The following is a 27841-nucleotide window of genomic DNA, read 5'->3' as shown; positions in this document are numbered from 1 at the left end:
GGAGGTGGGTGGGTGTCAAGCCAATGATGCTTTATGGAAGAAATATGACAATGTGCTCAAATAACTCACTTAAAATCCAGCTGCTTAAATAATATCAGATTGACTGTACACCTGCATCTGAAAATTCACATACAGTATACATGGAGGGGGATTGTATAATCAGAAGGTGTATGTTTGTTACCGTGACAACACTAACTTTTCCTCCTCAGACAATACAGTCATGTGGTGGGTGGGGTCAGTAGATGAACTCTCCAGGGACCTCCTGCAGAGCACTGAAAGGCTCCTCAAACTTGAAGCGTTTGGAGATGGCCTTCTGCTCGGCAGCCAGTGCCTCCTTCTCCGAGGAGGAGGCGGAGGACTGGCGGCACTGACCCACGGTATAGGCAGCCACAAGTATCAGCTCCTCCGTCACCTCACCATCATCCTCCTCCTCCTCATCAGCTGTGGTGGTGCTGCTGGGAGGTTCGGGGCTGCTGGTGGAGCTGGAGAGGGAGCTGGACGCCTCCTGGTCCTCCACAGGGAGGATGTCCTCCAGTATCTGGGTTTCCTGACGCTGCAAGGACTGAAGCCAGGGGTGTTTGAGACACTGCTCTGCTGTGGCCCGATCCCTGAACACAGAGAGACAGACAAGAATGCATCTCATATTTTGCTTTCACATTAGTGACCACACTGCGGTAGTCCAGTTGTGAGGACACTGTGGCATTTACTACAGACACGGCAAAGGTGAGATTCATTACTGATCTAATCTTTGGTATCTGTCTTCCCAACCTGAGCCTCCAAATGTCAACTAAGGGTACCCAAAGCTTCCCAGAGGGTGGAGAGCCTTTTAGATTTTAATTAGTGTAGGCAAAAATATCTTTGAAAGATTAAGTCGAAGTATATCATTTATCTCTGTTTACACTTGTATTATTTTATTTAGTTAACTGTGTGGGTTCCCTCCAGGTACTCCAGCTTCCTCCCACAGTTCAAAGGTAATTAGGTAATTGAGGAATCTACATTTGCCCGTAGGTGTGAACGTGAGCATGAAAGGTTGCCTGTTTAACTGTGTCAGCCCTGTGATTGACGGGCGATCAGTCCTCGGTGTACCCCACCTCTCGCCCAAGGAAAGCTCCAGTCCCCCCTGCAACCCTGAACAGGATAAGTGGTATAGATAATGGATGGATGGATGGAAAAACAGCTCTTTATTATAAGGGGATAGACACAGCCTCACGTTCTGGCTCCAATGAGGCTCAGTCACTGCTCTGCTGTGGTTTCATTGTCCTCTGAGTATGCTTTAAAACTGGAGCGTTCTTCAGCAGCCTCATATACAATGTATTTTCTAGTTGTTTTTCTTTCATCTTTTTGTGTTTTACAAGCATCAGTAAACTAAACATTTGCATCTCATGTAAATGTGGTAACAGGTGCTTTGTGGATATATGAAAATTCTTCATTGTTTCTAACGCTCTCTGTCATCCCTCAGTTTATATTGCCGATAAATACAGTTAGTTATATAGAGTAGATTCACAATGTGTTTGACACTGGCAGAGTTTGGAGTTTCTGTGGCAGAAATTCAACCAGCTTGTAAAGATACCACAGTGCGGAGACAGCAAGAGAGAGATGCTCGAGACATTGACCCAGCGGACACACAAACACCACCTAGAATGGCAGCAGATCTACACCAAGAGCTTTGACTGTGCTGGAACACAGAAGCCGGTTGCTGTCTACTTTCATTGCGCAGAAAATATTTGAGGACCTCAGGTAGCTTGAAAATGTGTATGAGGAGGAGACAAGAGACTGTCGGCTGCGGAAAACTCAAGGTTTTATATCAGCATCACTGTCTATGTCTCCTGACCTGTATGTGGTTTACCAGCAGATGGTTCAACTAAATAATGAGGTTTATGCTTTACTTTCTGGTAACTCCTTTGTGTACATAGTTTTTTACTTTCTTTTAATACTTTAATTATGTTTTTCTTTAAATGTTAGAAATAAAACACTTTGTGTGGACTTTTCATTGATTTGTAAGTTGCAAACGTGAGTAGATAAATTAAACTTTAGTATTTCTTTCACTCTCCTGTTGGTCTTTAAAATGATCCCTCTTTTTAAAAACGTACATAAAGTCTCCATACTGGGTAAACTTCACAGTACAGCCAACCATTTTCCAAAATGAGCGACTAGATTCACTTATTGTAGACAGCAAATTACTGCTCCTTCTCTTTTTTGCCATTTCTAGACAATTTTAGAAATACCGCATAAGTTTATATTTCATGCTGATGAGTGGGGTGTGGACATACTGTGGCTGTTTGCGGAGCAGCATCTGCATGAAGGGCAGGGCCGCCTGGTCCAGCTGCTGCAGCTCCTCCTCGGTGTAGCTCACATTGAGTTGGGAAATGTTGAGAAACGTCTCCTGCTTGTCCTCGCCCAGGAACGGAGAGATTCCTGTCAGCATCACGTAGGCCAGAACACCAATACTCCTAAACACACAACATGAGTAGAATGTTTAGACAACAATTTCATGGAAATGTCATCACATTTAGTTTACACATGCATGTCCCACTCAGGATCTCTTATAATATATTTGCTCATTATCTGAATTTGACATTTTGACATATTAAGCTAAAGATAAAACAAAAACATGATGAACATTATACCTGTTTAGCATTGTCATTGTGAGCATGGTAATGCAGCCTCATTCAGCTGGTGGTATGGTTTTAAACTCTAAGTCATAGTAAACATGAGACAAGCCGAGTTTAACTGCTGGCAGTTGTCCCTTAAAGAGTCATGAAGGATTCTTTATCTCTTGAATTTCAAGGCTCCTACGTCAATGAATTCTGCCAAAGGCGTGTTCCAATCTCCACGCTCCTCTGACTTTTAACAGAGAGCCGGGTCCTTAGTTGAAAGAATTTTGGAGGATGCTTGTGGTGTATCCTTGAATTCGCTAAAGTACCCAGTCCTACGTGCACAATCCTGTCCCCTAATTTGGAAACTAATAATCTGGATAAAAGTAAAACTATATTAATTATTGGATATCCTTGACTTAGAGAAAAACCTAATGTGTGGTTTTCAGCTTGTCAAAGTGTAGTTTCTAATACTACCACTAGGTGGCCCCCCAAGGTCAGTCATTTTCACTTGTCTCATTAATGTTCATGCTATACTGTATAAGCAGGAAAGTTTGAGAGCAGATAAAAATGTCAAGTGTCCAGCCAAAGTTTATAAAAGTAAAGTCATCAGTACAACAGAGTACAAAGGACTTTCTTACCACATATCTGTCGCTGTGCTTATGGGCTCATAATTCAGAATCTCAGGAGCTGAAAACACAACACAAATATACTTATTAACATTCTGTATTAAAGGCATATATCAGTGCAAAGTAGTTTAAGCGTTGTCGTACACCAACTCACCCACATACTCCGGAGTTCCCATAATCTCCCTGAGCTCCTGGTGGCTGCTCACCATCCTGGACAGACCAAAGTCCACAATCTTGATGTCACCCAGAGGAGAGCTGCTGGTCAGCAGGATGTTCTGAGGCTGAAGGGACACACACACAGGGCACATGTTAAGGAGATAGACAGATACATGGTTCCTGTCTAACATTGTTCATCTTTCTTTTCTCCTTCATGTATGTTGTCAAACAGTCCTTTTTTTGTTTCATCAATTTCATACAAGATAGACTCGTTCATGGTGCAGTTTCATAGGTTTAAATGTGTTAATGTAATTCAGAACTAGTTAACTAAGTTAGAACTAAACTAACCCAACAAAAACTGACTTCCTGCAGGAAAAAATTGTTAGCATAATCCTGTTATAAATCTATCTAAAATAAAACCTATAATACTGAGAGACTTCATTGTTTTTGAGAAAACTAAGGTTTCCATCTTCCATTTTATCACATTGTACATGTATTGATGACATTGCATGTTGTTTGAAATGTGGAGACCATGTGCATGGGATTGATTATGGGGGCGGTGATCTATCAAACACCTTACACTTATTTCTTTTATTATATTTTTTTCATATTAATACATTCAAGCAATTTAAGGTATACGCTGTGTGTTGTTTTGGCAACCCTTTTGGCAAACCCTTTTTGCTAAGGTTTTGAAGATGCTAGGGATATAAAGCATTTGAAAATACAATTAGCAACAAAAACACTGTAGTTGCTAGCTGATGATTTCTATTGCAGTTCTAAGGGTCAAACTTTCTCATTACCACATTCTCTTAAATCAAAGGCTCATGTCCCAGAATGATTAATCTTATTGGCCATGTAAAGTAAGTAAGCAAAGTTTGGACACCCCTTGTCTAAAATGAAGGGGACAACCCGAAATTATGTTAACCAGAGTGGAAAATGCATTGGCTCATGCAAGAACCCCCTCCCCAAAAAAGGAGAGTCATGTTTGTGTTTTTTCACTGACCTTCAGGTCGAGATGGACTACGTTGTTCTGATGGAGGAAGGTGACTCCCTCCAGAATCTGCCTCATGAGCCTCTTCACGTCCTCCTCACTGAAAGCCTCGTCCTCTCGATCGGACACACACTGGTTGAAGATCTCGCCTCCTGCCGCACTGCACACACACAGAGGTGACGTACACATGAAAATTGCCCTTCTTTAGAGTAAATGCAATTCTTCTGCTGAACGTTTGCATGGTCAGGGGAGGGCTGCAGACAACCCATTTCACACACACACACACACACACACATACACACACACACACACACACACACACACACACACACACACACACACACACACACACACACACACACAGACACACACAGTAATTAAACATAATTAATGTTTGTGTTTGGGCTGTGGGAGGAATCCGAAGTTCTGCAGGACTCCCCAACTACACTACGTCTGTTTCAAGTTTCATCCACAAACTCACCAAAATGATTGAAGACTCGTCCTACGTAAGTCTTTTTATGGAGAATCCCATGATACACCACGGAAATAAATCACTATCTGTGTGTGTGTTTGTGTGTGTGTGCGCGCGCGCGTGTGTGTGTGTGCGACGTGCTGGAGGCGGTGGCAGAAATAGCAGCGCAAATTGCTAACTAATTATGAACTTCACTTGAATGAGGCCGTTTGTCCCGTCTGCTGATTGCTCTCTGTCCGCCTCTCACATGAGAAACAGGATTGTGATCATAAAACAAGCAGAATAAAACACAGTTGGAACCAGAGAAAAAGACTTTGACTACTGTTCTTCTTAAATAACCTTCAATTTCCTCTGACCTGAGGTAAACTCTGATGGATAAACTCAATTAGACTTGGTGCATGATTGAGAAGAAAAAGAGAGCGGGCGGTCAGGAATAGACAAGGCGTCCCCTCAGGGTGCTGCTGAATTAGGCTCTATCTCAGTGGAAGCTGGGAAGGGGAGGAAGAGGAGGGGTGAGGGAGTGTGTTTTGGTTTTCAAGGTGAGAAGAAAAGGCCTTTAACCTAGCCAGAGAGAATAAAAACACTGGCCAGAAAGTGTAAAGGTCAGATCTGATTAAAGCTTTCATGTTTGCCAGCCAAACAGAGTACTAGCCTAATTTAAGTCCATCTCCCTACTTTATCACAATTTTTTATTTGACTAAAATCTCGTTATTTTGATTAACTAGTTTTCATACAGTATGTGTACATTGATTGACAGATTTGAAAAAAACCTCTGAATAGGTTATAGGATTAAAGTCCACCGTAAGGTGCGGCTGAGTTGAGAGGAGTTACAGCAATTGGATTGCTGTAAACAACACGGCGAGCGTCTAAAACCTGCTGTTGTGATGCTTCGCAGTGAGAAATGACTAAAGCAGAAGGCTTAACAAGCCTCAATGACAAACTGTTTGGGAAGTTGCTGTCAACACAGCTCGTCTATCCTTAAGCAACAACTGGAGGTGGAATTGCACCTGTTTGATTTCTGTCAGCATTAGTTTGCTAGCTAACATTAGCCTCAGTGGCTAGAGTGTTTATTCTTGCTTTGAAACACTGACAACTGCTCCATCTCCTTGTAAAGTTTGGTATTATCGAGGGGCTTTGATGAGTCTACCAGGTAATCTTGAGGTTTAAGAATTGATTTCTAAATCCCTCAAATTACCAATATCATTACCAACCAAAGTCCCAGACCAGAGCTCTCCGACTGTCGAGGTGTGAATCAGATATAAATTGGCCTAAAACTCCTGTAGTCTGAGTCCGGCCATAAAATAACCTTGTTAATGTCCCTTCAAAATTATTTATACTTCCAGGAAAACAAAACACTTTTTGTGTCATGTCTTTATGAGCCATGCAGTGGTGGTGTCAAGACATGAATAGAAAATGTCAAATGATTCTGAACAAAAAAAGTTCTAAGCAGATAGGAATAGGGATTGTTTTAATCTGTTACTCACAGACTGTGTTGGCTGAACCGCATAGGAAGCTTAATTCTCCTTTATCATAATTGACTACCTGTTAACCTTCAGTTAGGCAACTCTTTTAAATATGTAATGCAAGCCCACCAATAGTCCTAGCTGGATACTTGAGGAAAACTGAAAGTCAAATTGTTTCCCACAGAACTGCCTTTTTACATCACAGTGCAGTCTGACTACAACCTTTGCTACACACAGTTCCTCAGAGTCCTCAGAGCAATCAAGTCAAACATTATTGAAGGATAATTCTGGTTTGTTACTACAGTTGCTTTAAATGTGGCCATCCTTCCTGTGGTATCATCCTTCCTGTTATCATCTAGCTGCTCGTGTTTCTGAATCTGTCAGACTCGTGGTTACCTCATGCTCAAAAGTAAAGTCTTGTTCAAGTTATAAGTGCTACTGAAAGAAAAAGTAAGGAAGCTTTTTTTCAATCACATTTATGAAATAATTTCTCCAGTCACACTGGTTGTAGCTGAAAAGGTTAGTTATATAATAAATTGAAGTTCGTCTTAGCTCATTAGAGATTAAACAGAATTAGGGATGTGCACTTTAACCGGTTAACCGTTCACTGGCCGATAAGAATTTTAACTGGTAGCAGTTAAATGGTTAAATATAATGCTGTCTTTTTGAAATATACATATATTTGGGAAACCCATGTTTTGTTGTCATTAGCCGAGCTGAGCCTGAGAGAAGAGCAAAATGAAACGAGCAGTTAAACAGTTAAAGCTTTGTTGCATATCTCTGCTCCTGGGAGATCACGGTACCGTCTGAGCGTGTATTCTCCGCTGCAGGTGTGCACCAGACTAACCCTACAGCATGTCGACATGTAGCTATTTCCCCTCTCCTAACATACTGACTGTTTTTGAGCAGAAACAAAACGTAACATTTACGCACGAGGCACAGCAGCGTAACTTATTAATTATTTAAACCTCCAGACACGCTGTAGTCAGGTCAGGACACGATCTTATGTTTATTAAAGCTCTGTGTGTTGACCATCAAAGAAAGGTAGGCTGTAAATGTTTAGTTACTTATTGTTGCTGCTGGATCACATGACTGTATGCTCACAAGCGTGCGTAAAATGGACGCTGGACAGTGTATTAATATCACGATTGTCACTGCCAAAGGTAGTTATGTCTGAGGATGATAATTAATTTACCTCTTAGTTGCGCATGTGTGTGTTTCTGCGAGTATTAAGGAGAGCATGTATCAGAATGAGCATGCATGATGGAGAGCTTGCTGTCGGTCTCCGGCTGTTCTTTCTAAAGAAGACTTTTATCCAATCCAAAAAGTACATTCTAATCTTAACCGGTTATTAACCGTTAATGAGTGTTGTCACATTCACACACTCTTGGTGATGACCTTAGTGCCACTTTCCAATCAGGATCTATGCATTCATACCCGATGGCTATGCCACTGGGAGCAATTTGGGGTTCTTGCCCAAGGACACTTCGACATGTGACTGGAGCAGTCAGGTATGCTCCATTTCTTTCCACCTCTGACATCAGAAAGCTGAAACATTTGTCCTTGATGTACATTGTGCTACTGAACTCCCAGAGTGTAGATAATACTTCAGGCCTTGAACCTGGAAACAGAATGGACCACCTTTACAGTCTTCATCCTGAGGTGAGTCTTTATGTTGACCAGACCAGGCTACTCTGGTTGGTAATGTTTCTATAGTTTTTCAGGTCAGACTCATGTAAACTCGCTTTATTTATTTATCAGGGTTTCCTTAATATAAGCCTGAATGATTGAAGTAAGCGTGGTTTAACACCAGGTTTAAGCAGTCCTTACATACACACAAGCTTTGTTGTATGTAGGCCAAATATCACAAATGGAGTGCCAGAAACCCGAGAGCACATGAAGAGGAGAATTATAAATAATTAGGTCAGCGCAGGGAATTTGTTTGGGAAGTGATTGGGTTCTAATCCGTGTCACCGTTGCACACACACCTGCAGGCATAACCGCTTTCTGCACGTGCATTAAACTGTTGGAATGAAAGTTCATTCTTCACAGGATCAGACAAAAACTAATCCAGTCTTACAAACAAAAACCAACAACTAAAAACTTCCTGTGTTTTGCCAGCTTAGCTTTGAAAGCTTCAATACACAGGAGCTTTACGAAATGACTGCAAATACAAGCACTTTAATTGGGATTTGTAGTATTTGAACAATAAACATTGGTAGTAAAGACAAACAAACAAAAACTTTAGGATGTTGTCTTCACTAGCACACCGTGTTCGTAATTTGTTTCCTGTTTGCACATATACATTATTAGGGGACATGGCTGCACAATTAATAAAAAATATGAATCCCAATCACGATTTTGGCTTCCTACAATTATATAAACATGATTGACGACGATATTGAAGTTTAAAATGTGTGCTGCACCCATAAGAAACTCTGCTGCATATCAAATCAAGCACTCCCTAAACTATTAGCCACTCCCCTAGTGGGCGATCGAGAGGTTCCTGTTTCACTTTTGGCATGGCATGTCATGAGTGCCTATACTGTTTTGGAAGTTTAGAGTGGAAGAGGCCAACAACAGAAGCGGGAGAAACAGAAGTCAAACGTCTGTAGACGAAGAGCTGGTCCCCCAAAATGGCTCGTCGTCCGTTGTTTGGAGGTATCTCTGGTTTAGGCCAAGCACTGAAATAACCAATGATGCACCAATGCGGCCTTAGCTTGATGCAAAATTGTACATGAGCCAGAATGCAGCACAAAACGGAACTGAAAACTTTGTTCTGTTTAATTAAATGTTAAACAATAAAAAAAAGTCCCTCAAATGAATAAATAAAATTGATAATCGGGATCTCAATATTGATCAAAATAGCTGTGATCATCATTTTGGCCATAATCCTGCAGCTCTATTATGGATAAAAAAAACAGCAATTAAAGCAACTGTGAGGAACTTTGATTTTGTGTGGATTTTGGCTGCCCCTGTCCTCAGTATTTTTAAGTTAACATTTTCAATGAAGACCTTAGTAACCAAGAAGCCTCACTAAATGGGTCATCAACCAGAAACCGACACTTCTCCACTGATATGATCCCAAACAGAAGCGTATTGGCCTGCTGCCTGTGTGTTGTTGCTCTGACGCCCTACAGAGGCTTTGAAGCCCAGTGAGAGGTCAGGTTCACGCAGCACAGAGGGCAGGCACAGTTTGATTGGCAAGTCGCTAAAGTAATTAATGAAACCATTGTCAGAACAGTTCTGTGGGAATGGATCGATTCAGCTTTGACCAGCCACCCGTCACGCTCAACCTCGATTGTTTATTTGCAAAAAAAAAAAAAGACAACATGGACGTCAGCTGACCTACAAACACAAACTGAAAACAATGGAGGGATCGGGGGGACTACACTTGTTATCAGAAGGCCTCTAACTGGAACAGTACTGGATATTGTTTTACAAAGATTCACAGGGTTTTAGAGGATAGATGAGATTTAATCAGTGACTCATCATCACAATTAAGGTAGAAGGAGATGTCCAAGAGAAGCATATCCGCAGATTAGAAAGGACTACTCCACAAAGGAGAGCAGAGACAAAGAGACAAATGTGCGTGACAGAGAGAGGGGGAACGATACAGTCAGAGTGAGGTCAAGTGAATGCCTCCGAGCGGCCCTTCATCCTGCATCCTGCATGATGTATTCATGTCCAGCAAACTGGAGTTTCCCACATGTTAATGGCTCCATTTACTGCAGACAAATATAGCAACTTACAGTTTGGTATAATGAACCCACGTTTGTCCAAATGCCTGAAATATGACATCACCAGTCATTACTTTTAGGGACGAATGAACCTGCTATGGGGCCCCGGGGCAAAAGTGAGCTGTGGGCCCCTCTAGACCCAACCCCAAACGTAATCCCTGAGAGACCCAAGAACTAACCACTTAGTCCGACATGGCGAAAACAGATAGTTAGGCTATAATTTGTGTGTTTCAAATGAAAATAAATTGAAATAGTGTTGAAATAACTTACACATTTTATCAATAAATAGCTATAGAAAATGTTTTTTTCCTCTGGGATATCACAAATACTTACCGTGTCTTATATTCCAGTACGACCTATATTCTGGATTTTACGGTACATAAATTAAGTTTTTTTAATAATAATTTATTGCTGTTTTTTTCCACAAGAAGTTAAATGACCTCGTCAAAAAATCTTAAAATTACATTTGCTATGTCTTCCTCTCTGTAATACAGTATATCCTAAGCCAATGAGTTTACAGAAAAGATATGGTGACATTCTGTATTTTGCCTACTGTCAACAAATAGGCTACAAATAGCTGAACAGACGACAAATGTTTCCCACTAACCAGGATTACGGTTTTACCTAAAGACTGTTATATCTTATTCCTCTGTGCCATAGAGCTTCAGGAAAACGTTTGCTCTTACAGGTGAATCATGAGACTTATGTAAGCTGATAAAGGACTATTTTTGAAAGGCTGAACTAAAACAACAGAACGGATAATTGTAGCTTTGTATTGAGCCAAATTTGATTCGACTGGCAGCATTCTGAGTCGGGGAGAGAACTTCCATTGACACAAACTATTGTGTATTTAAACACAGTCCCACATACATCCTGCTACCCCAAATACTCAATACAGCACCAAATTCCGATACGTCCGCTGTTGAAAATAGTCCCAAACAAATGCACTATTTCTCCTCTCTGAGCAACATTTATTAAACACTACAGTGGCCAGATGTTTAAAGAAGGTATAGAGCCTTGTTTAAAAATGAAATTTTGAAATTGTGAAACATTTTTAAGGATTTCTCTTTCGTTGAAGTTCAGTGAGTTCAAAAACAATCAGTCACAAACCAGTTAGCTGGAGTGAATATCAACAAGTCGATCAGAAGCATCAAGCTATTTCCATGGGTTTTTTCCCCCCTGTATGACTCGCTCTCTCTCTGGGCGAGCTGCCACGCTTTGGCTGGTCACGTGCGCTCGTGCGGCTCAACTGACATAATGAACTCTCGGCTGGAGCTCAGCCAGCAATGAGGCCATGGAGCGCTCTATTGCTCTCATTCATTCTCTCTGGACACCTTCATCTCTCTGTTTAACCGTTCTCTCCATCGCCCTCTCATTTACACCATTCTCGCCTCTTTCTCTTCTTTTGTCATCTCCCTCGCTCTTCATCTGTGTCTTTCTTTCTCTCCCTTCCAGCCTGAAAAAAGGCTTTGGCCCCGTTGCCTGTTGTCCTCACCAAAACCCACCACTTCCCCCCCCCCCCCCCCCTCATCGTAGCATAAATAGCTTTCTATGTCAAGTTGACCCTCATTCGTAGAATTTCTCCCCTTCCCCCCTCCCTCCATCTATTCCTCCAACCATCCCTCCATCTATCCCTCCATCCTCTGTCATTGCCACTTGCCCCACTGCCCGAAATATCCGTCAGCTGGCAGCCAAATAAAAAAACGGCAGGAAAAAAAGAGAGTATGTCGTCAACATCCCTCCTCAGAAAGAATGAAAGCCTTCTGCTCTATTTCCCTCCGATATATAACTGCTCAAAGGAAAAATACAGAAAGGGACGGGGGGGTTGAAAGGATGCCGACATGAGCTCTGGCAGTAACACAGTGATCACTTGAATTCAACACAGATCCCTTCATTCATAAAATATGTTAGACATGAACTGATTTTTCTTCCTTTGTTTAAAAGCATTTATTCTGGATCTGATCAATATAGCAATTTATACAGAGCTGAGATTTCACACAGATTATTTTTAATATGGATTGTAAAAAGTGTCATACTGCAATGACCCTAGAACCAGAATCACGACCACAGAAGTTACTTCCAGCTTCTCATAAGCCCGACACCTTCTGACTGGGGGTTGAACGAGGAGTTGAAAAAAATTTTTTTATGGCAAAATTAGTTGCGTCTCTGCTCTCTGAACAGCTGCTGGCCCCGCCCCCTCTTTCTGTCTGTCTCTCTGTCTGCTGTGTTGACTGTCTTCATCAGCAGTCTGTTTAGTTAAGTTACAAAAGTTAATTTTCTCTCGCAATTCAGTTCTCACAGCACATGAGCCGCATGTGCACTGGGGACGTTATTAATGACGTAGCCATCAAAACGACTGATCGATCGTTATTAGCTTTATAAAGAGCGACAATCAATGCATTTATAATAGGGACATACGGAGATACACCATAGGATTGTTTACATTGCGTAACAGAACTGCATATGATTGTGTGCGGACAGAGAGCATCCGGTGTGGGACCCCCTTTTGCCGTTATAACGCTGTGTTAGAAGTAAACTGGTCCCGCTGTTGTTTATTTGGTTGCCACGACTTCACGTGATCGATGTCCTGTGACTCCTGTCACTGTTTCAGTGCTCTTCCTCAACGAGGGGAGCGGGCATCTCCGCAGAGTCATTTAATTGCAACTTCGGGACACATTATTGAAATCTGAAGCAGTGGCGGCAATAATTTTGGCGGAGCGGGGCGCTGCTGCAAAATGTATGTAGCAGAAACACTGGGTTGCACATAATGATATGCATAGCGTCACCCCGTCCATTAATGGGATTGGCTCCTTAGGTTTGATGTCTGATGTCTTAAACCTGCCCAAAAACGTGTGTTCAGCCTGTCCTTAGTTGGACAGTTTAAAAGCAGACAGGTACTACTTATCTATTACACTGCTTAGAAATTACAAGCAGGGCTTTTAAAATTCTCCAGTGCAGTCCAGTTTATGATATGAAACACTCATAATGTGGATGCAGTGATAAGTCCCAAAGAGTTATCACTGCTTGTGAATTATCTGACTATCAATGGGGGGAAACCTTTGCCGGCTTTTGTGAGGTTGGTGCAGGGACCTCACTGAGGACACTTTCAGGTTCTACCACTTTATATATTTTCTGAGGAATAAAAGATTGCCCTTAAAAAAAAACTGATGAATACTTATCAACACACTTGTCCAACCTTCTTTAATGTATTTTGAATTAAAGAAAGGTTTAGTCTGGGTATGTATGTGCCAGTTGACGGTGTGTCCGTGACAAGGAGCGCTATCCTCATTCCAGGCAGCAGTTAATTCTGGGATTATCCTTTTTCTGAACAAAGGACTGGGATTGGGATTATGGACTGAGGTGGGGGAGGATTTGGTTGACTGGTGCATTTAAAGGGGCATTAATGGGATCTCCTTAACAGGCAGATTGTACTGTATGGCATGTGCTGCTGACAGCACATAATCCTGTAAAAGACAATCCTAACAATACTGCCATCCTCTCTGCTCTATTCCTCTCTCACTCCATGTAAACACTGAGTGAAAGCAGGGAACAAGTTTACATTAAGTTTAATACACTACTGGTCTTTTACTTGTAAAAGGAGAAATTTGGGAGGAGTAATACCTGCTCCAGGTTAAACCTGTCACAGACAATTTTAGGTTATTGCAGCTGAACTTGATGCTGCTTGATGAGAATAAAATTCTTGTGTGCCACTGAAGCTGAAAACTACCGCATTCAGTTTCTAATTCAGTCAGTGGATGAATTCAGCCGCTTGACAACTGACAATAATTCACTAAAGCTCTGATATGCACTTTTGACTTTCTGTAGCAATGGTGGCAAAGGCTCATGGGTAAATTAGTAGACATGTTCTCAATGCTGCAGTGACAAAAGAAAGTGTTACACATTTATTAATTATAATTATTCCAAATTAAAGTGATGGTCAAGTAATTATGAAAAAAAGAATTAATTAATAAGTCAGTCATTTTTTTTTATAATATCAGAAAGTTGAAAATTAGTCAAAGATGTAGTCAATTATCAATTTGGTAATGCTGATTATTGTGCTTTTGATTGACTAATAAGACTATTCTGCAAATTAAGTTAAGCTATACGCACATTTTATTCTGTATTGTCCTTATTCTTATGAATGAAAAATATCTAAATGAAATGCGTGTTCAAGATGTTCTGGTATTATGTTACCAACAGAATGAAATTGTTATTTAAAGCTCCTGTGAGGAACTTTTAGTTTGGGCTGATTTGGCGACCCCTGTGAACAAAGCCGTACCTCTTCTCTCTTTGCTGTTTTTGTCCTGTACAGTGTTGATTTTTAACAAAAAATCTCATCCTGCTTTCTTTAACAGTGATATATCACTCACTTTAAATGTTTGCCATAGAAAATGTTAACAAAGGCAGCGTGCAGTTAATCGTTTCGTCTGACACCTACCCCCCACCAGCGGTTTCAGGCATTAAGAATAACTATATTGAAATAATCAATCTTGTTGCTGATGGTCTGGTTTGCTTTTATACATCATATAGAATCATCATAATTAATTGCAGCCTTTATATAACCCTCCTCAAATGAGCTTTATATTTATTGCTTATATGTTGAGTGCTTCTGTTTCTAAAACTTGGAAAAGAACATCAGGATTTTTTTTTTGTTTAGTATAATTTGGGATTTATGATGCTACTGTTGTTTCGGGTCGCTCTTGTAAGCCTATTTTGTGCTGGGCATGTTATTGATGCCAGACACAAAGAAAAATTAGAAATGATTAAGAATATTATCAAAATAAAAGATGATGTGGGAATTTACAGTGGGGGAAATTCTACTACTACATGACCCTATTTATAAGTCAAGAGGAGCCCTGCTCACCCTGTGAAAACAGCTGTAAAAGGTCTTGGGATTAACCTGTCCTTCATCCCATTCAACACCTGATCCAGATGGTCTCCAGTTTCAACAATGTAGTTTCAAAATCACCTACTGTAATATGACCTGCTGCTATTAAATACACAATTCTGACAATGTATCTATCCAGCATCCATCAGACGCTGTAGAGGTCATGAACAGCGAATGACAGCTGATGCAGAATGTGCCAATACTTTCTAATCTATTGGTTAGGCCTCAACAGTTTGAACACAGACTCTCATCTGTGTGTTTGTGTGTAAATATGAGGGCTTCTGGGTATCATTATGGTGAGGGATTCAGGCTAAATCCTATATGGCATGTGACAGAAAGAGAGAGAGAGGAAGTGAGATAGACTTCAAGCGCACATGCACACACACAAACATACACACTATGGGAACCAGGTCAAGCATGGCCCGGGCAAGACCAGTGAGATGAGATCATCGACAACTGGTGCAGCTACTGTAGTCAACACCATGCACGTCACGTGTGCATATGTTTGTGTGTGTGAATCTCACATACTGGGTCACACTCCACAATGCAGCAGTTGGTTGTTATTCGGTGTTACTGATGGACTTAACACATCAAACTGCTGTCAGTCTCTATGACATCCCCTTCACCTCTCCACCAACATAATCCTTGCACATAGGAAACCCAATCCACCCATACCCAACAACACAATCTGAGTGTGAGAGAGTGTGTGCATACAAAAGGACACAGGCGAGTCACATTGCTGGAATAGCTAGTGTTTGCTGGAGCATTAAAGTTTGGCCTGAAGCTCTGCAGGACTTAAGAGCTCCAGTTATATTGCCCGTTCCCTTCTCACACTTTTCTGTTTACTCATCACACAGTTTACTTCCTGTGGGTTTTTCCTGTTTATCCTCAGGCAAGCCAAATCTCAGTGTATGCACCAGTTACACTTAAGGCCTTTATTCTAAAGTACACCACTAGATCCTGTAAAAACACAGAGCTTAATTGTGTACACAGTTATATGACGGCAGTGTTAAAAATATTCAAACATATATGAACACTTAAAGTGATATTACATTTTATAATTGGGACTGTTTATAAGTGACTGAAGTCTGTTCTGTGTCGGTGCTGAGGCGTCTGATAATGGGATGTGTGTTTCTAAGAATAAGAAATTCCCAATAAAGTGCTTTGATGTGCTGCGCAGGTTGGTTACTCACAACTCTAGGACCAGCACCATCTCAGAAGCCATCTCATAGACCTGGTGGAGGTTGACCACTCGGGGGCTGGCTGTGGCCAACTCGAGCACAGCAATCTCATGGATGATCTCCGTCCGGCAGTCTTGGCCTTTCCGTCTCTTCCTCATGAACTTTGCAGCGTACTCGTGGCCTGTGCATTTCTCCACACACTTTCTGACCACAGCAAACTTACCCCTGGAAGACAAAAAGAGCATCAATACTGTTAATACAATGGTCCTGTTTAAGTCACGATGACTTCGGACACAGTTTACTGTGACAAATTTTACTGCGATGCTAATGTCTCTGTGGGACTGTTAAAGCACAGCGATAATTTGAGCTAAAGGCCTTTTAGTATGCAAGGATCAAGACAGGAGGGAACAAAGCAAGTCAGTGCCAAAAAACTGCTTCAAGTGTGATTGGACACAGGTGCCGACAGGCAGTGCATAGGGAGTAAAGACCAACATCAACAAGGTCAATATCATCATTATCATCATGAATATCCTAATCAACAACAACAAGATCCTCAATGTCATTATCATCAATAGCATCAATACCATTAAGTGCAGAGGTGTTCATGAAAGAGCTGGGTCTTTAACTTTTTCTTAAAGGTGAAAAGGGATTCTGTTCACCACCTTTACCACCTTAGTTCAGTTACTACATTAAAATAAGTTAATCAGCTCTAAACACAAGTACAGAGTTTGTGCTAAAATTATGATAAATTCAAATTTTCACCACATAATGGCGCTTGAGAAAACCTTCAGTAATCCTCTAAATGTGTTAATGTGTGCAGATTAAAGTCAAATTAGGCAACCCATCTAACATCATTAAGATTGTCCTCTGGGGACCGCAAATGCTCAGAGAAAAAAAACAAACATGGTGATCAATCAAACATTACCATCCCTAGAGCCACATAACAGCATATTTCCCAAAACAATGTAAAGATTCATAAAAAAATAATGCCTCTATTGACAGTTATGACTCAAGAAAATATGAAGCGACCCAGTTACATTATTTGTCTCCATCTCTCACCACTGGGAAAGGTCACAGCGAGCAGCATGAACAGAAGATTCATACTGAATCAGTCACCTTCCAGCAGGGCTGTGTTGGCTTGTTTATTTGTGCTCCAGAAGTGACTGCTCAAAATGATGTCTTATTTCTTTTTTTCAGCTTTGTTCTCGCCAACTCCACTGCATTTAAGTGAATTACTCAACTTTATAAAAGTTCTGAAGCAGGACAAAGCTAAAGAAAACAAAGGGTTTTCAGATAAGCACGGACTTGGCGGCTATGACACGTTTTCAGAGCCTATTCCTGCAAGTAAACCAGTATTCTTTAATGTGGAAAACAAGGTAAGAGCTATTATGAAAGTCAGATTGAAAGCTGCTTAAAAGGACTCTGGCATCAGAAGTTGTCCAGCTAAAGAGGCAGAGGCTGACCTCACGTTTATTTTGGAACACAGCTTCACAGAAAGGTATTTGGTGTTAATGCTGGGATTCAAAACAACTTGAAAACACTCTGTGGACCTCGCAGTGGATGTTGTTTCCCTTCTCTTTCTATCACAAGTGACTGGCCTGACCCAGTTCTATTTCAGGCTAGAAGGTATACCCGTGTGAGGACCGCAGAGTTGTGTGTGTGTGTGGACACTGCCCAGGGGAAATCCTCTGAAATGCGGCTGGTGATGGAAATGACAGGCCCACATCGTGCCTCCCCTCTGGCTACTGTTGGCATCAATGCTCCAATAATCAGCAGTGGTTTCCTGGCTGAACGTGACCGATCCACAGCCAAGTCTCCCTCACACTGACACGCCAATACTGCTCTCCCTTCTTCGCTTCTTTAAATGTGACTTGACATAAAGACAGATGGGGTATTAGGATTATAGAAAAAAGGAAAAAAACATATTTCTTTGAGTTTTATAAGTTTTCAGAAGCATAAATGAAATAAATCTATAAATCTAACCTATTACTACAGAGGCAGAAAGAGCAGATGTAAGAAAGTGAAGAAGTGGAACCTCATCTATCAATTATGGATGATGTTTTTTCTGTCTATGAGGCACCAAAGACAAGCAGTGTTAACTATCAGCAAATGTTAAACTTGTTAAGCATCCAGGGACCTAAATGTAGAGCAGCATAGCAGGCAGCCAGTTCGAAGGCTGCTGGATACAAAGCCAATGTTTGATCTGGATCTGATTGGTCGCTGTCTGTTCCTGCAGGCCACTGCATGCTACCTCAACAGAGAGCAAAAACAGAACACTGTCCCACTAGCCCCTTTTACATCGCTAGTTCAAGGCAGGACTGTAACACGTCTGTTACGCCTCATCTTTGATGTGAAACTCACAGAGGCGGAATGGTGGGAATGCCTCTGAGCTTAGTCACTTAAAACATTAGGTAGGTAAGCAGGTAATTGATTACAAAAACTAGAAAAATACACTTCCTGTATCGTTGATATATCATCTTCCATGTGACCTTGGTAGAGTACATTTGGTGCAATTCAATTATAAAGTACAAAGAGTATATTCCAGGCTATTTTTTAGTGTCAAAGCAACACTGTAATGAGACATCAAATAGGACCAAGCTCATGATGAAAGACCTAAAGATTTACAGTGAAAATGTAATCGTGTATGTGGGCCAGTTGTTCTCAGACCTGCTTTCAGGAGCCCCAATCACTGCGTTATGTTCCTGTTCGACCTTTAGTGACTTCATCAGCTCTCTACAGGCTGAAATCACCCGATTAAAGGTCAAACTCACTCTCATAAATGAATAACATCCCCTCAAACAATACCAGCAACTCTGTGAGCTAAATGAAAAAGCAAGAAAATCATCTTGCCATAGCAATAAAGACAAACAACTTGAATGAAATGAAGCTTTTCAGTTACGTACAACTCAAAGCTTCAAGTAGGAAGGAGAGATATGAATGGAAATGAAGAGGAGAAAAATCACTTCATGTCTAGTTGAGTAGAAAACCTTTCATTTAAAAAAAACGTTGCTATTTAGAGTTGATTTGACATTTCAAAATGAATTTCACAACTGCTGGACCAAACAACTCTCTAAATGCTAGACCAGATGACCTATTGTCCAGGCTGTAGGCAGGATGAAAAAAGGCCACAGCTTTGAAAAAACAATCATCAGCCTTTTCTTTCAATGATATATTAACCATGTAAATGTAGTGGAAACCTATTCAGTTAGTTTTCTGTTATTGAGAGAACACAGTGACAAGAAGACTTGAAAATAAACCAACAGAATGCAAATGTTCTCAGAACTTTCACAAAAACAGAGTATTATAATCATTCTGTGCTACAGGGGCATTTAAAACATTTATTACAGTCAGAACTGGCTGTCCTGCACATCAAGAGCAAAAGATCAATTTATGAAACCACAGCAAAGAGCGAGAACAGAATCTGTGAAACGAATACACAATGAATGAGACTGTGTGGAAGCCATAAAGGACCTGAATCAGGGTGCAGAGCATGATGAGCAGCTCTGGGCCTGAAGCACTAGACCAGGCTGCTTCATCCTCATGTGGGAGTCATGGGGCCGGAGTGGCTCGGAGCTACAGATTCCAACATCACAGAAGACACTTGTGATAAGTCAGTTTATGGGTACGACTTGTTTCTACTAAATCAAATCTAAAAAATGATTGAGTCCATAACCATTACTCTTTCCGAACTAATCCCATAACTTTTCTGACTTCATAATGATAACAGTTTTTCTTTTGTTTTTGCACTGGAAACATATTTGATAATTTTACAATACTCACTGGGATAAATAAAGTACTAGATCAATTTTAGAGCTAACACAATAAGTGGCTTAATAAGACAAAACAAGTAATTGTTCTAATTAGATTAGTAGCAAAAAAATAAGTGAATGTATGGTCTAGAGCTGCTCTGTAAAGTGTCATGAGATAACTTGTTGTGAATTTGCACTATGTAATAAATAAATAAATAAAAAGTGATCATACATTGAAGCTGTCACAGGGCAAAGCAGAAAGTATTCTTTTGCTTTTAGAGAAAGGATAAATGAATCGTCGCTCACATCATCCCTCTTAGAAGATGACAGCACCGACACATGTGACCTCCGACCATCCCTTTAATCTCATTAGCCATGTAATTACCTTTCGCTTCACCTTTTACACACATATGGACAACATCAAAAACTGGCAGGTGCACCGCTCAGTGTATTTCAGTATGTGTGTAGGGCCGACCGATTTTGAGAACATATCTAATTGTTGACTACGATTGCAATTTTTTCTATGATTTGTGACATTAAAATGATCATTTTTACATCATTATTCTCATTGATATTGAAAAACATTAAAATGATTACGGTGTGATTTTTGCAGGGATCTGTACCAAACAAAGAGATTTGATACACATATGTATATGATGTGTAGGCCAGAACTTCTAGGCCAGAAAAGTTAAGTTAACTTAATTCACACATATGAAACAAATAAAAGCCCATTCAAACCATGAAGGTCTAAGGTAATGTCTCTTCCTAACACAGCAGACTGCTTGTGGCAAAAAGTTGCAAAAACTTTAGTTTAATTGCACCTAAAATGAAACAAAAACACATACAATGGACTGCTCAGCTCACTTAAGCAATATGCACTGTGGCACACAGACAAAGAATGCTTTCCAACATAGCCTATCCCTTGAAAAAATTACATTGAACAGGTCTCTTCAGTTTGACACCAGTTGTGCCACTGCACTGTGAACTGGTTGATAGATTGGTCTTGCTTTCACAAGTTTTGATGAATATTTGTTTTAAGTGGACATACTTTATGTTGGGGTTGGTAGAAGCGTAAGTTATGAAAATACTGAATTAAGTTGTAATTTTTATTTTACTTGTTCTATTAAATAGTTTTTCTCTAAGTCTAAATCTAAATCAGTGTAGTTCAAAGACCCCTGGTACCAGTAGGTTTTGGTCTGGGTGTGGACATGTTGGAAACAGCAGATTGATGCTGTTTGGTTTGGGAGTCTGGGCCTGCTCTTTAGAAACCATACTGGGCCACCACAGCCTTTTCTAAAGCAGTGTCAGCACATTTCCAAAGCCAGCAGCCTCATTCACAGACTACACCCTGAAAGAGATGGCTTTTGTGCGTTTGTGTGTTTGTATATGTGTGTGTACACACACAGGCCAAGCCAGAGGTGATGGCACGGTTACAATTACTGTAAAAGAAGCAGTCTAATGGATGCACTATTTGGCTTTGGGAGGTTACAGACTATAAAGCCAAGCTGCAGCAGAGAGCCTCACAGTGCTCTGCACCAGCTGTTCGCAGGTTTACCATGGCCTAGTTAAAGTGTCGTGGTTACTAAACAAAGATTTATGCATCACAGGTTTCAAGCGGGATGAACCATACTTAACTGTTATTTAGAGCTTATGTTTCTCTTACTATCTTAACTGCAGAGAGGTTCTGCAGTACAGCTGACTTTTGTCATGCTTACATATTTTTAACTACTATTTTCACAGCTCAAACTCTGGCCTGCCAACATGCCTTCAAGCTCAAATACACTATTATGACTGCTCTCAGGATGCTGATGTTTTTATGCTGCATTGCTGAAATGCCCCATGATTTGCTATGACATTATGACATTATGAAATTATAATAAGAGCTTGTGTTGCAGTCAATCACATGATGCTATAATGCAGATAATTTTTTCATGTATTATTATGATATATGGTGGTTGTCTATAGGTAGCTTGTCCTTATCTTTATCATCGATTGACAAATTGTCCCATGCACTAGAAATGTGTCTCAGCCAATAAATAAAGAATTCAGTACTTTGAGAGTTCTAGCTACTAAAGCCATATCAATGGAACCCTGCTTCTGGTCATGTGGACTGTGTAGGCTGTTAGCTGTCACATAGCTAGGCTCTGTGAGGGCTCCCAGGCAGCCCTGGATGCATTTAATGAAATAAAGATTTTCACTGGCTTAAGGCCAAACACTTCACCAACATCAACAGATTCCCCATGTGCACACCAGTGTTGGCTCAAAGCCACAGACACATAGATAGGATGACCCAAACAGAGATGCAGTTCTAAAAGAAAGAAATCAATCAGCTGGTGACCCTGTTTCCAGATTTCGACTGGCTTCTAGGGAAAGGTCAGTAAGCAAGTAGCCCGTATAGTGTGGGTTAGAGTTTTCAGATAACCTGGATTACACTACTGCATAAGTATGCAATAGACAGACAAAGCTTATAACAGAGAACATGTTTTAGATAAAGCTGTGAGGACTGAGCTCTCCTGTCAGTATTTTGATTCATCTCTAACAGGACTGTGGATATAACATCCATATATATTTCTCAAATATGATGAAGTCATGTGTCTTTTGTCCTTCAACAAAAGTTGATGGCAATGTTGAAAAAACATATTCGTCAATAAGTTATCAAATGTATAAATGTTCCTTCTCAGGCGAGGACAAATAGATGTAAGTTGAAGTTCATACCTCCATCATCAGCAAATTTAATATTGATAAATGTAGAGGGATGTCAAACTAATGCCTAAAAGCTATCTTGCCACCAACCATAACAAATCTGAAAATGTTGCTTCTGCTTTGTGGTTGTTTTTTAATTTCAAGACACTTCACAATGTATAATATCTTTCTCATTAATATCACCTTTAATTACAGCATTACAGATTTTGTTTAGGAATTTCAAGGACCATTTAAGGTTTCACTGCCTGAAATACAACAATTCTGGGATTAAAACAATGTGTAATGGCAAGATTTACTCTAAAAGTCATGGGGTAACCGTAGCTACATTGGTGGGCTCCTAGTGTAAAATCCTAGCTAAAGGACAAAGGCTGGTTTAGTGCAATCACTAAAGAGCTCTGCCCGGGACCATATGGACTAATAAGAGAGTGGCCATTTCTGTCTCTAAGACCCCTCATGGAAAAAGCTTTTGGTCTTAACCATATGGAATTCTATGACTGCTTCACCATTGTCGCAGTCACTAAAGGAGCTTGGCTGAATGCCATCTGGGACTCCCACTGACGCATTGGAGGGTATTACCTTAAACTCCCCCATCCTCAGCCTATCTCGACCCCTAAATGTGGAGAGTAGCCAGATAGTGGTGGTCAAACAGCAACAGTTTCAATACACTAACAAAATCTAATCCTTTTTACAATATCCAGTTTCAATATTGTTTTTATATAGAAATTAAAAAACAGTCAAATGATAAGATCTGTCAGAATTCCCTCATTAGGGCATGCAACCAGGAACACAACAATAACATTATCCTTTTGATATCAGCATTTAACTTCCCAACTTCTCAAGTGAAGGCTGTAAATCTTCACTCAGCTTTGACTGATAAGTCTGTAAAAAGATTAAATGTATGTGGTGGTAATGCGTCTTATGTGGATGATAAAAATGAATGCACAAAAAAATATAGGTCCAAGTGATGTCTTATAATATACTGCATAATCCTTAAATGTTCTCGCCCACTGGATAATTCTTGAGGTTACAGCTGCAGGCTGTGAGTGCATGGAAGCAATGACAGGGACACCGAGAAGTTATAAAGCAAACCAGTCAAGGGTATGGACATCATATATGGACCACAAGCCTGATGAAGAGCATGTTGGCTCGAAACGGAACTATGTGCTGAATAAAACCCTTTACAGGAGCTTCCTGGTGTGCAGATCTATATTTTTTTGATATACTTGATTGTTTTGGATCCAGCACCCACTGGGGGATGTGCCTCTGTATTTGATTTTTTGCCATCATATATGGACCGACATATTTCATTTATCAATTTGCCTACTTTATGCTCCAAATGATTAAATACAGGATTTCATTTGCCAATTTTTTTTTTCAATGCTACTCCACGTGCTCTCTTTGATTTGCAGCATGTGTGTGCTGACCTTAGCAAAGTGGATTATTTAATTGAAGTCAAATACACTGCATCCTTCTCATTGAGAAAGCCCTCGTCAGCCATGTTGCTGTCATTGGGGAAAAGATAACCAGCTTGAATAAGGCTGGAGAGTAGTTTTGTGATGATGCTTCATCTGAAAATCTCTGAAATGGATCCAGTGAAAAGTTGAACACAAACATGACTGAACTACAAGGATCTCATTCAGCCAATCCTTTAAGTGTATTTGTGGATTAGTAGTCAAGAGTTGCTCTGGCCTTGGATCAACAGGAAAGTTGGCCTCTTAATTTTTAGCTCTGTGTTGGTCTAGGCAGGTATCCAGGCTCCATTGCATCTTGGTTTGGCTATACTGATGTCTGTGGTAGTCTATAAGGCATATCAGGCATTGAGATAACACAACATTCCACATATTGAATACAGAGTCTTTCATGCCATAATTATTACCTGACTCACTGAAACCATCAAGAACCGGGTGGGCAAGTTCACATTTTTTGTGTGAACCCTGTGCAGTTATTTGGTATCTCACTGTTATGAACTACATCAGTTTTCACTGAGCTGGGCAGCACCACATCTCAGTCAGGAAACAGCTCTCCATTCACATCACACTTCAAACTGCCAGTAAGCCGAGCTACAGGCAGAAAGTTCTGCAGGCTAATTTCATGATCCTGTCTCGGTTTAAGGCCCTTATAAACCACTGATAATGTCCCATGATGAGACAAACCATGTGGTGAAATAATGTGATGGAACCTACCATTGAAAAAAGGCATGACAGGTTAATGTTCCAGCTGGCACTCATTCTCTTTTTGTACATTTGATGTTTTCTTACTCCATGTAAGAACGCAGCCCAGAGTAGTGCATGGGCATACAGGGCCTTGTTAAAGCTGAGCTTTTAATCTGAAAAGGCCTCATGAATGAAATTCCTCCCCTGAGTTCAGAAGGCTCAACCCAGAAACTGGCCAAGAGTCAGTCAGAGAATAAACACAAGTTGTAAGGGCAAAGAACAGCAAACCCAAACTGTACCTGTACTGATTAAGCAACAGAACAATGTCCCCTCTGAAACAACGGCCTCAGCTACACATTAACTGAAACTCATCTGAGCTTGGTGGACAAAATCTCAAAGTGATCTTGTCAGAGCACTACACTATGGTACTAGTCCTACAAGAAGGTGAACCTGACGCCCTGCAGCAGCTGAAGCCAGTAGTTTTCCAGCTACAGGGATAAAAGCAAAACGGGAAATTCCTCAGAAACATTCCTGAGTCCTGCACACTGTAGATCAACTGATTATTAGTATTCAGTCTTCAGACATCACCTTGAGTTCGAGAAAAATGTTTTTCCACTATTTTCTAACTAGTACTGGATGGCTGTGGCTTAGTGGTGAAGTGGGTTGTCTCTCAATTGGAAGGTTGGCGGTTCAATCCCTGGCTCCTGCAGTCTACATGCACTAAACTGTACCCCAAATTTTATTAGAAGGCGCAGCAAATGTTAAATTGGAGACTGGCACGTTGCATAGCAGCCTCTGCCAACAGTACATGAACGTGTGTGAAAAGATATATGTGACAAGTCGTGTCAAAGTGCTTTGAGTGGTCAGAAGACTAGAAAATCGCCATTTACCATATACTAGATTTTGTAAAAGATAAATCACAGAAATAGTTGACAGATTTATTTTATAATAACAATAATCAGCAGTTTCAGTCAAGGAGATTTACCTGTAGTACTCAGCCTTAAATGAGCCAATAATAGGGCTGAAGAATTAATCGGATTTATATAAAAACCCAGATTTGAAAGTGTCAGAAAGAGAGATGCTTACTCCGGCTACGGTCATGAATGTGTTTAGGAAAGCTTGACTAATATATCAATAAGCTGAGATTGTCAATCACATCAGAATCAGAGTATGTTTTCCCAATATGTGCTAATATTAAAAGTATTTTTTATTACAAACACATAATGCAGAAAACTATAATAAGAAGGGTGATTTAGACGTGTCATTGCAACAATGTAAGACCTTGATGTGAATGAACTTGACCACATGACCTTAGGTCAGCTGATCTGCCGACTACAATGCTGAAGATCAGAGTAGCAGATGCAGATTAATGTAACCTTTCATGTTGTTCTGTGGCAGCTAATCTCAGTCACAATGTCAGGTCATGTGATGCAAAACCATACACACATCAGCCTTTATTGTGGCCCTCTACAATTTAAGCATACATAGCTAACATAACAGGAGATATCTGGCTGAAATAACTTTCATTCAGTCAAGTCCAAACTCATATCTTATCTCTGGAGTTGTACCTGGGTCCACACACAGCCAATACACAGTTAGCTTTGTTAAAAAGCTGACAGAGGGGCAAGTCACTCTGACAGTGTGACTTTGTGTGGGTGATCAGTCATGGTTAGAACATATTCGAATCAAAAAAGGATTGGCCTTGTGACTTTTTTAGTGGTTATACTGCAGATCAGTTTAGCTAGGAGGATGAAGGACATTTCCTCCAATAATTAAGAAATCCTGTGAAACACTAATCAAAAGGGTACGTGGCTTCAAGATCCATGGCCTTAAAAAGTAAACTGGATTTGACTTTTCAAGTTCCAAACATAAATTAGGTAATGTGTTTTCATCAGATGATGATTCATAAATACATCTTATCATGTACAGCTTTTGTCAGACCATAAAATAGGCTACTTAAAAGAAGAAGACATTTTAAGACCGATAGAGACATAAGAGGCGATATTGCAGCCGATATTGTTAACTTTTAAACTTGAATGAAGATAGATCTTTGCTATGTGGATGGTTTACTTGGATGGCCACTTTTGTGAAAAAAATAAAACATTTTTTTTTTTACATTGGTGAATACCTGAAAAAATGTACGCCAAAACCAATATGACTTAGATCTGAAAATATCCATCAAATAACATTGGCCAACCGATATACACCTGTCAGGCTCTGGTTGATAATCACTGGGAGTGAGAGCAATTATTTATAAACTGTTTTTAAGTGACTTGGTACAAAACAAGGAGGTAGAAACTGAGGGTTTCTATGATTTGCTGAATAAAAGATGTAAGATATAATTTTCTGATATAGTTGTATGGAAAAGCAATAAATCTGTATTTGCAAATAAAAAACCCCTCTAAAACTAATCACGGATACCTTTTCCGATGCCAGTCCGTTCATTGGCTGAGCTGCCCTGCACATTAAAGAAAAATAATTTCAAGTACTCTTAAATCTACCTTTATTGACGTAAATATATGTATTAGCCTTACCCCTTAATTGGCAATGTGGTGCTGCATTGTAAGTGCCAGTGCCCGGTTCTTCAGACACAACACTCAGTAAATAAAAATCTCAACATATAAAATCAACTTTACGGCATATTTCTCGTGTAACGCCCGCAATTTAATTCTTAACAAACGTCACCCACAATTAAGCTTACCTTCCGAGTTCTTTACCGGGGATGATGGTGTAGTGGTCGGTGAAAGGTTCGTACTTGATGGTGGTTTTAATTTCTGACAACAAGCCGCTGACACTTCGGCTCTGGTTCGGTTCGGATGCCGGGTTGTGCTGGAAGCGGGTCCGGCTTCTCGAGTCCCCGGCGCGTGGGCATTCGGGGATCATGGCGACGTTTGATTGTAACGGTTGGTTGGCAAAATAAAAACTTTAACAAACAGTAGCAGACTGCTATTAAACAACACAGCTGACTACACGCTCAGCGAAAACTTCAAAAAACATTCGTGTGTCAGAAAGGTATCACTGTTTGGCAGTAAAATATTTAATAGCGTCCGCATAGTTCAATATTCTGTCAAGTAACGCAACTGTTAAGCTCATTTTGGTGAAGTTATTCAGTCGTACTTGGC

At 40.4% G+C, this 27841-nt stretch overlaps 1 protein-coding gene across 1 annotated transcript; it reads right to left on the bottom strand.

Annotated features, from left to right (window-relative positions):
- stk17a (serine/threonine kinase 17a) lies at window positions 1-27841 on the bottom strand. The gene is made up of 7 exons (XM_069667445.1): window positions 27421-27841; window positions 16127-16339; window positions 4383-4530; window positions 3378-3504; window positions 3236-3284; window positions 2271-2450; window positions 1-608 (listed from the first exon to the last, which is right to left on the bottom strand). The coding sequence occupies exons 1-7, from the start codon at window positions 27600-27602 to the stop codon at window positions 236-238; spliced, it is 1272 nt and encodes a 423-aa protein (XP_069523546.1). The 5' UTR covers window positions 27603-27841; the 3' UTR covers window positions 1-235.

Source organism: Semicossyphus pulcher, unplaced genomic scaffold (genome assembly GCF_022749685.1).
Source record: "Semicossyphus pulcher isolate SPU_LCO1_2020_fin unplaced genomic scaffold, fSemPul1.0.p SCAF_18, whole genome shotgun sequence".
NCBI lineage: Eukaryota > Metazoa > Chordata > Actinopteri > Labriformes > Labridae > Semicossyphus > Semicossyphus pulcher.
The sequence above is the reverse complement of the archived record's forward strand: the minus strand, read 5'-3'. Positions and strand labels throughout refer to the sequence as shown.

What these genes read in the sequence shown, in the direction of transcription:
- stk17a (XM_069667445.1), bottom strand. Translation starts at nt 27,602, where the DNA reads ATGATCCCCGAATGCCCACGCGCCGGGGACTCGAGAAGCCGGACCCGC. An exon ending in ATGGTGCTGGTCCTAGAGTT is followed by an intron (nt 4,531 to 16,126) that starts GTGAGTAACCAA and finishes GTGTGTGTGCAG; the next exon opens with TGCGGCAGGAGGCGAGATCT. An exon ending in GGGAACTCCGGAGTATGTGG is followed by an intron (nt 3,285 to 3,377) that starts GTGAGTTGGTGT and finishes TTGTGTTTTCAG; the next exon opens with CTCCTGAGATTCTGAATTAT.